This window comes from Calonectris borealis, chromosome 8 (genome assembly GCF_964195595.1).
Source record: "Calonectris borealis chromosome 8, bCalBor7.hap1.2, whole genome shotgun sequence".
NCBI lineage: Eukaryota > Metazoa > Chordata > Aves > Procellariiformes > Procellariidae > Calonectris > Calonectris borealis.
Window position 1 is genome coordinate 952,934 of NC_134319.1, and position 14,122 is coordinate 967,055.

General features: G+C 48.4%; 1 protein-coding gene across 1 annotated transcript in view; it reads left to right on the plus strand.

Moving 5' to 3' along the window:
* Positions 1 to 3,103: 3,103 nt before the first annotated feature.
* The window catches only part of NEGR1 (neuronal growth regulator 1), a 294,357-nt gene continuing 283,338 nt past the window's right edge, over positions 3,104 to 14,122 (plus strand). The window contains exon 1 of the mRNA XM_075155531.1: positions 3,104 to 3,437. Within this exon, the coding sequence (XP_075011632.1) occupies positions 3,274 to 3,437 (164 nt within the window). The 5' untranslated portion in view covers positions 3,104 to 3,273. The remainder of the gene's footprint in view (positions 3,438 to 14,122) is intronic.

The following is a 14,122-nucleotide window of genomic DNA, read 5'->3' on the forward strand; positions in this document are numbered from 1 at the left end:
TGAATGAGATGACCTGTGGACGTCCCTGCCAACCTCAACCATACTGTGATTCCGGATAGCTATGCAGAAGACAGAAGATGGCTCTTGAAGCCGAGATATTGCCACAGGCGAAACATCAGAGAAAAAATTCAGACCAAAACCACTGGGTTGCTGAGGTTCCTCTGGGAACAAACATTCTGAGGATGTGGTGTTTGGAGAACCATTTTGACACTGCTGACAACAGAACTCAATGCATGATCGTAAAAGTGATATCCAAGAGCTACACAGACAGGACATTTACAACTGTTTGGCATGTCAAATTTTGGGGTCGCTAACTGCAGGAAGGATACGTGTCAGGAAAGGTCCTTGTCCTGGTTTCGGCTGGGATAGGGTTAAATGTCTTCCTAGTGCTGTGTTTTGGATTTAGTACGAGGAGAATGTTGATAACGCACTGATGTTTTCAGTTGTTGCTAAGTGCCCTCCTAGTCCAAGGACAGCTCCCGTGCCTACTGACTGAGCTAGGTACACAAGATGGGAGGGAACATAAGCAGGACAGCCAGCCCAGCTGGCCAATAGGGTATCCCATACCATGTGACGTCATGCTCAGTATATGAAGGGTAGGCGTGATCCAGGAAGTACCGATCGCTACTTGGTTATCGGTCAGCGCGGGTGGTGAGCAATTGCATTGTGCATCACTCATTTTGTATATTCTATCATTATTTATTATTATTCTCCCTTTTCTGTTCTATTAAACTGTCTTTATCTCAACCCACGAGTTTTTCTCACTCTTACCCTTCCGATTCTCTCCCCGTCCCGCTGGGAGGGTGGGGGGAGTGAGCGAGCGGCTGCGTGGTGTTTGGCTGCCTGCCAGGTTAAACCACGACAGTCCTTTTTGGCGCCCAACGTGGGGCTCGAAGGGTTGAGATAACGATAGATCTGACCAAAGTGTGTTAAGGCAAAATTGTTATAAGCATTCATTATATTGATTGGTCACAATGTTGATGTATTGGCTGTCAAAGTTGTGGGGCTGGCTCTTAATGTTGGGTCATGTAATACCTTGCTTGCAGTATGTGTTCCCTTTTGTGTTGTTTATCATCAGTCGGAACTGGGCCAAGATTATCATTTTGCTGCTGTTTTATGAGGTGATAACATCATTGGTCGTAAGTCTAACCTGGTATCTGTACTCGGTACTGCCGTCATTTCTGTACATCGGGAACCACCTCTTAGAAATTATTAGTAATTGCACTTTTTTCCCCTCGGAGAATGAATTTAAGGGGGAGACAGGATGGGACACTTTCTCCCACTTGTTCATCTTCCCTTCCATATTGTCAGAAACTCCTTTTTCTTCTATCCTCTTCACAAAGATGTCCACACTGTTCCCTGAGAATTTTGAATATCCTTGGGATGTAGGAGATTATTGTACATATTTGTATGTGGGATGGTAACAGTGCAAGCTATTAACAACTCCCTGTTAGGAAAAGCAACTGAGGCTTAGAGCTGGAGTCTGTCCTGTTGGCAAGCCCATTTCAAAACGCATGGTGTTGCCTCAGAAATATTCCTCACAATATTCTTGATGCTAGATGTTCAGCTTCTGCTTGCAGGAAGTTTCTACTGTCATGGACCCAATGGATGGGTATTGCAAACTACGGCAGTTGCATATATGCTAGCAGAGAGAATTGTCTCACTGCGGAGTTGTATTTAACATTAAAAAGGCATTACTGTATTATAGCGATAATACTGACGGCAAGTCTTCCACATCCAAGATTGTGTGCCAATCTCTCTCTCTCTTCCCCCTCTCGTTCCTTATCAAGGAAACTCTGTAGTATCGTGTGCTGCAGAAGTAGAGGAAGAATTCCCTTTTGTGTGCACTAGCATTTCTTTTGGCAGCTGGAAAGATCTAATGCAATGGGATGCAGTAAAGAAGCGTAAAGCTTACAGGAGAAGGAATACAGATTTATCAAAAGAGCAAACATTGGAAGTATCATGATTATTAAAGATTTTTAACTTGGAATGTTCTACGCTAAAATCCTTCTGATGCAAATTGTGAGTAGGAAAAAATGGTGCACCAGAAAAATCCGTACTCTGTGGCAGTTGGCGAAAGGGAAAGTACCGCAGGAAAATCAGCGCACGTTGTGCCACGGGCTGGCAGCGTGGGGTGGCAGAGCTGCTGTGCAGGAACAATTATAACATTGTATTGGCCAGATGTGTGTGAATTAGCGTAAAAATATTTTAAAATTGTCCTTAATGTCATAGCAGCCATGCAATTCCTGTTACATAACAGCCCATCGCTTATGCAACTTCTCTCGAACTGAACCGATGGGAGGAGAGTAATTCCTGTAGGAGATTCAGCCTGATCCCGGAGAGGTGCAACCTCGTGTCCTGCGGTGAACGGTTAGACTGGAAAGTGGGCGTTTGGGTAAATGAACCGAGCAAACAGAATTCCTCACTTAGTGGCGTTTGTCAGAGGCTGACAACGTTTTGAGCGTGTGTTTAACACGCTGGAGAGGACCACAGGAGGAAAAAAGGCTGCTAATGTTTGTGTGTCTATAGGGAAATAATAATGGCTTTTTGCTCCTTTTTTTCCTGCTATTGGTGAACGTCTCTAGCTATCCTGGTAGAATTTTAGGAAATGGAACTCCCCGAGTATCGGAGTGGCCGATCCTATATTCCAGAAAGGACTGGGCCGTTTCCCTGGAAATTTTAGCAGCTCCCGAGGGAGGAGGAAGCCTCACTGCGGAGCTGTTGGTGCCATTTCCAGCACTACCGCCTCAAAGCAGTATTTGACTTGCTGGCTTTTGGCAAAGTGGTACATTTTTATTGAATCTTCGGGGGGAGAGCGGGACCGAGGAGCGGTTTCTGATGAGATGTGGCACGCCGGCACGCTGCCAAAGCAGGCGACGCCAGGCCTGCGCGGCCCGCCGGTGCTGGATGGCGGGGGGGGCCTCTGCCAGCCGGGATGCCGAGGGGCGGGAAGCCTGGGAGGGGGGACGGGAGCGGCGGGGAGGGCGGCGCGCATCCCTCCGCCGCCGGGACGGTTGCCAGGGCGACGGCTGCGTGGCAACGGGCTGGCAGCGGGGACCGCCCGCCGCCGCTCCGCCGATCCGCCGCCGCGGCGCGCAGAGCGGGCGCGCTGCCCTCCTCGCTAGATGCTGCGGCGGCCGCCCGGGAGCAGCCACGCTCCGCTCTCGGCCACCGACCACCGCGGGCACCAGCCAGGGGCCGCCGCTACCGGGCGCAGCGCTCGGCCGCCGCCGGGCCCAGGGGCAGCGCGGAGCGGAGCGGCTGGGCGCGGAGATGGTGCCGCTGGTGCGGAGCGCCGGGGGCTCCCACCAGTGGCTGGCGATCGTGTTCCTCGGCCTTTGCTGTCTCCTGCCCCACGGGCGACTCGCCGCTCCGGGTGGAGACTTCTCCGGCGTGGACAATCTGGTGGTCAGGAAGGGGGACACGGCGGTGCTTAGGTACGAGGCGGCCGCGGCCGCGGTGGGGCGGGCGGGCTGGGGCGGGCCAGGGGCGCACGGAGCTCGGCCGGGGCAGAGCCGCTCGACCGGCCCCGCTGCCGCCGCAGCATCCCCGAGGGCGGTCTCTCTCTCTCCGCCGGGAGCCCCGACCGCCCCCGGGGATGCTGCGGCGGCGGGGAGGGTCCCGCTGCGTGCTGGAAGTCGTTTCCCGGTTTTTAAAAGGACGGTCCGTCGAGAGAAGTTTGGAAATGGGCTGCAGGGTGAAATGATGCGGTTTTGGCTTCTGGCATCAGTTTTGGGCTCTGCGGTCCGAGCATCGCTGGGCTGTAACACTGTGCTGAGGATTACGCCCTGCCAGAAGTCTTTGCCTTGTTATTTTTTACATTTTCATATTTTTCAACCGTTAACGTGGAAAGCTAGCTTTACATGAGGAGGTTACATGCTTACCGTAGCTCTGTTACTGCTTCTTCTAACGATCCTCACGCTCCCCGCGCTTACAGTATCTTCTCTTCAGTCCGGTTGACTGGAGCAAAATTTGTTTACCAGTAGTCCTACACCATACTTAATCTACTTGAATCCTTCTTTCTGATTTGAGCTCGTTAATCCTCTGGCTTGATTATTTTTTTCCCCCGATTCCAACTTTTTATTCACACATTGTACTTCTGTCGTGATACTGCTCTAGTTCAAGAAAAATACGTTTTCTCGTTATCTGGAATATGATTGCAGTGGGTTGAACCTCCTTGCTTGTGATAAATCTCCGATTCAATTGGCAATAGTTTTAAGCTATGAAGTATCTGGCTATACTATTTTTTGTTGGGGTGTCACTCACTTAGGTCTCCAGATTACAAAGTATTTTAACCATATGCATTTTTAATGATCCTACAATCTGCTGTAAAATACTGCATGAGATATTTTCATCAGGAATTTGGAATCGGTTCATAGCAAGTCAGCCTGCTTCTGGTGTAGTAGCTAGTGAAAATACAGTAGATGTCTATGTAGGGCAGCTGACAAGTATTTTTTATGTATACCTCGATTATACTCTGTATTTTGACGTGTCCTAAAGTCCTCGTGCTTTCTGCCTGCAGAATTGGAGAATCAAAGGAAATTAGAAAAAAGTCTGGTTTATTTGTACTGTTTCAGATTTAAAGGTTACAGAGAAGGTAACTTGGTGTGTTGGTGGCAGTTAAGACAGATACTCAGCCAGTACTAAACATTATTAGGATGTAAACAAATATATATTTAGAACTACCTTATTAAAAAATTGTGGAATTACTCTAAAGGTTATCTCTTGGTGGGTTTCAGTGGAATACATTCAGTTTTCTAGGCCTAAGATTGTGTTTGAAACTCAGTGTCTGTGCAGCTGGATAGGTTACATAAATGAAATTAGAGCTTTAAGATTAAAACATTACTTTTGTCTCACAAGGGAGGGAGACTGTCTGTTTTGTAAAGAGATGCTGCTAAAGGAAACATAAACATCACTACTGAAGTCTGGAACAAAGCAATTAGATGGTGAAATACCGTGTGTTATGTCTGTTTTTTCATTCTTCTTGCTCTATGATTAACTTCTTTCATTTCATATGCCTTTTGTAGGCTTTCTTTCAGATCAGAGTTTATTTTGTTTTCAGCTGGTATTGCAACTTGAAAGGCGAAATATAGGATCACTATACGAGAAAACACTTTCAAAAGAGTATGCAGAAAATGGGTAGAGCTGTTTATCTTGGGTCTTTCGCTGCACATCGTCACTGCATCTCCTGAATTTTTCCTCACTGTATATTTGTAACATAAATATATTTCAATCTACATTAAAATAATTGCTATTAGTATCCTAAGTATTGGAAGCTGGCTATTTATTTAAATGCAATCCCAGTGTGCTGGATAAAGCAATTTGGGCGTTAGAAAAGCAGTTTTTTCTTCCAGCTTGGTAGCCGTCTGAATTTGGCTGTTCTGTTACTGTACGTTGCAGCATCCAAAGTTGGCTGTGCGCTGTACTTCCCAGCCTCCTACGGCAAGATGGCCATCAGCTCCCTTCTGCTGGCACGTGTTGATTCACCTCCCAGCACCAGGCTGCTCCAGTTTTATCTGTTCTCCGGCAACGAGGGCTCCAAAAGTTACCTCCTTACTTTGTTACACAGACAGCACCGTGCCTAAAGCGTCTAGCATTCCTTTTTTTAATAATTAATGCTAGGATATGGGAGTAATTCCCATGACTTTGAGTCAGCGTTTTCTCGGCTGCAGGAAGATTAGGGTGATCTGTGCGATGCGCGTTTAGGTGGAGGCGTCCCCTAAAGCGAGGGCGTTGCGGGCGCTGCAGGCGCGCTGGCTCGGCACACACCCTGCGCCGGCTGCGGGGCTTTTGCTCAGCTGTGCAGCTTAATTACATATCGACCCACGTTTTGAGGTCTGCAAGAAGTGTGAATAAACGGGGTTACCTACGTTGAACTGAGGATAAACTTTTACTTGCCAGTCTCGTTTTGAGCTAAAATATTAGGGAAGGAAGCGCATAGCCTAGTTCAATGAATAAGGCGGCAGACTGAGTGAGCCAAGTTCCAGTCTCTGTTCTCACATTAAGTTTTCATTGTCTTCACTAAAGATGAGGAATAAAGCCTCCTTTAATTGCTGAGGTTTTCCAGTAAAAGCCTCTAAGTGTTAACACAAAGTAAAATAAGTAGTACAGCTCCCTCATTTTAAAATAGTTAATTCCTATGAAAGTGTAATTAATCAATTTAGCATCAGACGCATGCAGCGTTTTTCTAGTGCTGCAGGAGCAAAACTGCGAGCATCGCTCCCGGCCCGGTGCTCTTGCTTGGCCGGGCCCCCCGTTGCCCCTCGCCCTCGCTGCACCCCCCGTCCTCGCCGCCCGGACCACCGCGGGGCTGGGCCACGCTCCCCCGGTGCCCGGGCCGCGCTGGGATGCTCGTGGCTCTCCCACGGGCTCCCTGGCCAGTGCTCCCCAACGCATGGCACCCCGCGCTTTCACCTCCAGATGGACTGGCCGAACAGACAGTTTGCCAAGAATGTCTCTTGGCGCCTGTTTTGGTACAGACAACATCTTAGCAATTATTTTTTAAAGAATATCTCTTGTTAGCCAAGGTGTTCTTTCTGATGATGAGTTATTTCTGTAGTCTCAATAATTAAAACCAGGTATTTTTTCTTTGTTTTCAATCAATGATTGATCCATGCAGTCCCAACACTGTTTGTGTCTCTGTTTATTGAAGTTATAAGGAATTATATCAGTAATGCTGTTGTTTTGTATGGCAACATAATTTTGGGAAGCCACTTATTTTCAGAAGTATAATTCTGTCCTGCAATCTTTTCTATATTCTTCCCAGTCAAGAAGTTAAGATTTCATGAGAACACACGAGGAAGGAGAGAGCACGTTATAAAAACATTATTTTATTAAAAGAATAAACTGCTACATTGTAAACTGCTAGAAATACAGGAAACAGTTCTGTATTTTCAGAACTGGATTTCTCTAGCGACCCTTTTCAAGACCTCCCGTAAGGAGAGGGATCACCAAATGTTTGCAGCATATCCGTGACACCGACAGCAGAGGTGGCAATTTTGGAACAGGAGCGTTTTAAGAGAGGTGACGAATGCAGAGCCATTTGCTCGGAGCAGGCGTGGGTAACCCGTTTCTTCTCCCTCGCTGCCCGCGAGCAGAGCTTGTGCTAGAGGGTTGGATGCTCAGGGAATACGAAGGCCACCTCCGCGTGGGTGGGGGCTGCTCTGTCCCCTTCCCGCTGGCCGTGCGCGGGGAGGGCAGCCGGAGAGCTCGCCGCCGGGATTGCAGCAAGAGGCATTCCTGCTTCCGCGAGAAATAAAAGAGAATTTCTCTCTGACTTTCTGTGCTGATGCTTATCTGGGTTACGGCTGATTTGTGTGTGTGGCCCTCTTGGCTTTACATAGCCAAGAGAACAGGTATATGTTTCTTAACAATTCCTGCATACCTCATCTGCAATTTGTAAACAAAATCCCCTTGGATATCTAAATGTACAAATCCGAAGATGATCAAAATGGCTTTCTCTAGCAAGCAAAATTTTCTATCCTGCACTTTCTTTTCCTTAAAGCTCCTGGGTAATAAAAGCTAGCTTACCTGATAGTACTTTTACATTTTGTAATCACAGTAAATTACATTTTAGAAGTTGACACATTTTTAAAAAAAAGCAAAAGATTTTTTTACCACTATGTGATTATAGAGTAATTTATGAAATATATGCTCTGCAATATATAAAATAATGTGAATTCTTCACTGCAAAGGGTTAAACCTCAAGCTGGGATCCATTGCATTGAGGTTCCCAAAGGCTGCCAGTGAAGAGTAGGAGCAGTGGAAGCTGTAGAGCAGATAACCGTGTTGTGATTACTGAGTGGACGTCGGTTCTTGTAAATCTGGCTGGGAAAACCAGGGATCAGTTCCAGGCCAGCCTTGCCAACAGGTAGATTGACTTCATCCACATGTTTTTTGACTACAGTAGTCTCTTTTGGCCATCCCGTGTGAATTTCATCTGGGGTTTAGGGCAGCCAACAATCATCTGAGAAGGGTGATTATAGGAGAAAAGTTTTTTTCTTGGTCATAGGTCAGGAGGTTTGGGGTTTTTTGGTTTGTTTTCTAAATTTGAAATTCTTCACGTGTAGCCTGACTGCTTCTTCTGTCTCAGAGAGTTTCAGGTCGTGCGCAGTCAGGTCTCCCCTGCCTCGGAGACCTGAGGTAGTCATCAAACACTTCGTGTGGACCAACAGGTAACAGGACGGGCTGTGCTAAGCAGCTGCAGGTGAACACTGCCTAGGAGTATGTTCTACTGGTGTGGTTTTACTGGTATTAAAAGGTTTGGGCACGTGGTAGACAGCTGCTCCAAAACTACCCGTCTCTTTTGGTGGCTGCTTTTAGAGTTACTCAACTTCTTTTCCATAAGTTTTTCTGCTGGTGGAAGAAGTTGCTGTCTGGGGAGCGGGAAGAGCAGCTCCAGGCGTCCTCCGTGCCTCTTGCTGTCCTTGGCTGGGGGAGCCGCTGCCCCAAACGCAGCAAGCGTGACTTCTGCCTCCCCGAGAGGTGCCGCGCTGTTCGACTGTGACATCCCCGGGGTGGCACAGGAGGCACGCAAGGCAGCGCATCGGAAATGCTGTGCCTTGTGCGGCACTGATGACTCAGGGCTTCGCGGTGGCTCCCTCGAGCTTCGCAGAGATCACAGTTCTCACCGTCTATTGAAAACGGCTTTCCCAGCTGCGCGTCGTCTTCGTCACTCATATTGGAAAAAGGGATGCTCCCTGTTCTCCGCAACGGCTCTCCTCTGATGAATATTGACAGTTCAGGGGAGAGATGTCCACCTAACATTATTTTTCTAAACTAGGTCCCTTTAGGGGTATCATATGCAGGGTCTCCGAAATCAGAGTCTGATACGGGCATGAACTCTGCTTTGGCAGGAGAAGTTTGGCAGCAGCAGCCAAACCCACATCTCCTGCTTCTCTGGCTTTCAAAACATTTTGATTTTCAGATGGGACTTCCCCTTTCCCAGCAAAGTACATCAGTGCCTTACCATGGGCACAGGGGAGTCCTGGCCAAATTAAACCTTGCTGGGACCATTTCCAGTTCCTGCTTCTGCTTCCCCTGACTCCAGGCGCTTAAGAATGAAACTACAGCGTTATGGTCATCTTCATGGATTTTATTTTGGGGGGGCTCCTTGCCAACATTTCTCGAGCTATGAAATCCCATGGATTCCCAGATCAATGGTCCTGAGGAACATCCAGCTGCTCTGGTCAAAATTGCAGAAGGTGCCCTGTGTGGCTTGCGCGCCTGTGTCAAGCAGGTCAAGCGGGCTTCGACTCTGAAGCTGTTCAGGTCCTCAAGGGCATGTAGGTGCCTAATTCATATTTAAATTGCTGAGGAGAGCTAGTGACTTTGGGGGATTGGGACGAACTTGCCGGTTTTGCCTTCTCTTCCAAGAAGAGCTGCCCTTTCTAGCCAACAGTCTTTGCCAAAGGAGCAACAGTGGTCATGGGAAGGTGGTGACACATCTGCCAAACGTTCTCCGGTCATTGTCATTCGTATTACTGAGAATTGAGCATTTGGAATGAAAGTTTTGCAGTATGAATAGCAGGTGAATATCAAGTGTATATAGCATGTTTAAGTTTTAAGATACTATATATATTCCAGCATTACAGACCCTCTGATGCGTGTCCATACGCCAGTGTAGGATACAGTTGTGTGCACCCATGTATAAATGCAGATATGTCTATGGAGGGACGGGTGGTGTAATAAATACAAAATTTTCTTCTTTCCTTTATGATTTTAAAAGATACATTTCTTGACTTCCATACTCTTTTGGTATTCTTGTGCAGTTCAGGATCATAAATTATTTGGCTATGTGAAGCTTTGTTCCTGTCTCTCTGAAATGTGACTGTGGTACGTGTAGACATATATGCACACCCCCCCATAAAATTAAGTTGTTGTTTGGGTAAGACTTTCACGTTCCGAATCCCTGCCAATTATTAAACAAGCACATTATGGTGCTTGCCTCTTGTCTGTGCAGTAATAATAAATAGATTCAGAGTAAATTAAAATAATTTATCATTTTAAACGAGCATGAATGTTTCAGATGTGATGCAGAGGAACTAACAAAACAAGGAATCAGTAAGGAATGAAAAACAGAATTTGTTCCAAAGGGCTGTTCTGTTGAGGGAAAAAGAGAGACTTAAATTACTTTCTTCTTGTCATCTTGCATAAGAGTTGACTGTAGCCGATACCCTGGGGAAACAAGTCTCGGGGGTTCAGGCTGGCTCGTTTCACAGGCCGATCAGCGACATGCAGTGCTGGCTTACCACCGGCTCTCCTGGCAGAAACTTGACCCAGCGCTGTGCTTGGAAACTAAAATCTGTGCTGCGGCACCTCAAGGAATCAATCTGGAGACATTTCAGCTCTTTTTGAGGCTTGCGGAGATGGGGGGTACAGCGAGGCTTGCGCTCCGCTGGTGAAGGCGGGTCCCAGACTGGCACGTCCTGGCTTGGCCAGGCTGGGTTGGGAGCACTCACGCGCTGGCAGGCTATGGCCCAGGTTGTTCTTTCCCCTGACATGGCGTTGGCCCATGCCAGCTGCCGGTCCTGGTTTTGGCTGGGATAGGGTTAAATTTCTTCCTAGTGCTGTGTTTTGGATTCAGTATGAGAAGAATGTTGATAACGCACTGATGTTTTCAGTTGTTGCTAAGGACCCTGCTAGTGAAGGACTTTCAGCTTAAAAAAAAAAAAAGGCATTGGGAGGGGGCATAGCTGGAACAGCCGGCCCAGCTGGCCAGCAGAGTGTTCCATACCATGTGACATCATGCTCAGTATATGAACGGTAGGCGTGTTCCAGGAAGTACCGATCGCTACTTGGTTATCGGTCAGCACGGGTGGTGAGCAACTGCATTGTGCATCACTCATTTTGTATATTCTATCATTATCACATTCATATTCTTCATCATCATCATCATCATCATCATCATTATTATTATTATTATTATTTTCCCTTTTCTGTTCTATTAAACTGCCTTTACCTCAACCCACAATTTTTTCTCACTCTTACCCTTCCGATTCTCTCCCTGTCCCACTGGGAGGGGGGGAGTGAGTGAGCGGCTGGGTGGGGTTTGGCTGCCTGCCCGGTTAAACCATGACAGTCCCGTAGTATTTTAATATCACGGGCAAAAGCATCCTCTCTCGCACCCCTCCACAATGGGGCTGTCGCTCTTCGTGGCAGGGGACCGAGAAAGAATAGGTGACGCGCAGCATCCTCCCTGCTGCTCTAGCCGCTGGGCGGGCCACCGCCCCTTCGGATGCCCCGGTGCAGGGCGGGAGCGGCCTGAGGATGAACTACAATTCTTTTCAGAACTCGAGGGGTTCAAGCCAGCAGCTGCGTGAAGGCAAGGGCAGGTTAATCTGGCTGGCCACAGCTCTGGATAAATTCAGTGAGATTTTTGCAGGTGAGCGGTGGCGGTGGACTCGCCTGCGATGAGGTAACGCTGCACTAATCGATCAGGTTAATTGATCGCATCCATCCGCAGGCCGCTGGTACCAGGGCTGCCGGCTGCTTTACCTTGCTTCATCTGCGAGTCAAAATGATCCGCAAAGATGAGGTTGAAAGACAAACCTGTGTCTCCCCATGACATGCTGCTCCTCACGAGCAACACGGGGAGACGGGTTTGTTCCGTACCCCTCTGCTGAGGCACTGCCTCTTGGCAGAGGTGGGGGGTCAGTCTCTGGCTCTCTTTCAGCCTTTGAGCAGAGACGATCAGTACAAAACCCACGTACGGGCCAGAAAAGAAGCAGAGGAAGGAACTCCTCAAATTTGCAAAATTTCCATTTCCTCCAGCTCAACCGAGACGTCACTTCAAGGCTGATGCTAAATCAGTGACGTGCTTACTTGAGTTTGTCCCATCGGGGCACTGCCTGCTCTGCCTCTTGTCAGTACTTGTGCCCCCCTGCCCGGAGCGCGGGGCAGCAGCCCGAGCCCTCACCTCCGGGGCAGAGATGGGCAGGGGACAGGGGGACCCTCCGTGGGGCTGAATAGCTCTGCTGGGCTGCTGGGTGCGGGCGTACATCGCATAGGGTGCATTGCTGGGTGCGGGCGTACATCGCATAGGGTGCCTTACTGGGCTGCTGGGTTCAGGCGTGCCATTGCATAGGGTGCATTGCTGGGTGCAGGTGTGCCATCGCATAGGGTGCGTTGCTGGGTGCAGGTGCGCCATCGCATAGGGTGCATTGCTGGGTTCAGGCGTGCCATTGCATAGGGTGCATTGCTGGGCTGCTGGGTGCAGGTGCGCCATCGCATAGGGTGCATTGCTGGGTTCAGGTGTGCCATCGCATAGGGTGCGTTGCTGGGTGCAGGTGTGCCATCGCATAGGGTGCGTTGCTGGGTTCAGGCGTGCCATCGCATAGGGTGCGTTGCTGGGTGTAGGTGTGCCATCGCACAGGGTGCATTGCTGGGCTGCTGGGTATGGGCATGCCATCGCATAGGGTGCATTGCTGGGTGCAGGCATGCCATCGCATAGGGTGCGTTGCTGGGTGCAGGTGTGCCATCGCATAGGGTGCATTGCTGGGCTGCTGGGTGCAGGTGTGCCATTGCATAGGGTGCATTGCTGGGTTGCTGGGTGCAGGTGTGCCATCGCATAGGGTGTGTTGCTGGGTTCAGGCGTGCCATCGCATAGGGTGCGTTGCTGGGTGCAGGTGTGCCATCGCATAGGGTGCATTGCTGGGCTGCTGGGTGCAGGTGTGCCATCACATAGGGTGCATTGCTGGGTTCAGGCATGCCATTGCATAGGGTGCATTGCTGGGTGCAGGTGTGCCATTGCATAGGGTGCATTGCTGGGTGCAGGTGTGCCATCGCATAGGGTGCATTGCTGGGTGCAGGTGCGCCATCGCATAGGGTGCGTTGCTGGGTTCAGGCGTGCCATCGCATAGGGTGCGTTGCTGGGTGTAGGTGTGCCATCGCATAGGGTGCGTTGCTGGGCTGCTGGGTGCGGGCGTGCCGTCGCATAGGGTGCATTGCTGGGTGGCTGGTCATTCGCCCCTGTATGCAGCGTGGCAGAGCACAGCATAAGCAGACCCTCGCTCTTGGAGCTGGCTGAGGTTGCAGTGCTCTGGTGTTCCGCACAGGCGTACCAAATCCCACTCACCTTTACCCTACCATGTCAGAAACCATCAGGCTATCTTCTCTTTATTTTTTTCAAATATTTATTAAACTCGGCAGATAAAATATTTCTTCCTCTGACTGCATGCACAGTTTTTTCCCAGCATTTAAGCTGTCGGACCCCTAGAGCAGGCTGGATTCATTAGTGCACCTGTATTTGCATGTAGGTGCATATGTAAAATAGGCCCAATAAAATGTCCAGCCGTTGCAGTGGTGTTTCTTGGGACTCTTTCTGCAGTGCTTTCCATATAGGTAACAGCACATGGAGCCAGTCGATGCCTGCAGTAGCTCTAGCTGTAGCTCTGGGTTTGTACGGTGTGTTACTTATAACACCGGTAGAGATTTGGTGGTGACTTACACACGAGAATGGCCCACCAGTGAGTTCAATTCAAGTTTTGATTTTTATACCTGCAAAACTGTCAAAAAATGTAAGATGAAGTAGAATATGCTCTGTTTTATAACAGGAATACTGTCAATCTATTTTAAAAGATTTTCCCTTGGCAACGGCAGACAGTCTGGTGGTCAGACAGCCAAACAGCTATCATAGTCATGCATAATTAAAACAAAGAGAGAATCCAACTGTTAGCAGTAACAGTTTTGTCTTGGAAAAAATGTCATTAGCATACAATACTTCTTGCAGAAATCTCCAGTAATTTTTCTCATGCAAATATCAATGTAAATGAAGGAAACTCTATATATTTATGTATGTATGCTGCATTTTTTTCTATACGTATGTAAATATACAGGAATACGATAACTGTCCAGTTTAGTATAGCATCTGTGATATGCCTGCTAAATTTACATAATGCGATTCTATCAAAAGTAGGCAGGAGCCTTATTCCCTCTATAAAACATAGGCATACATAATTTACTGTACAGTTGTATGCCTTTGATATTTCACTGGCTTCATGTTAAAAATGTTTTTAAACTGGATACAATTCACTATCATAAAACAGCACTTGAGACTGAAGTCCACCGTTTCTGACCACCCGATTTTCACTTGACAAGAATGCTCCGGTTAAATTTATTCCAG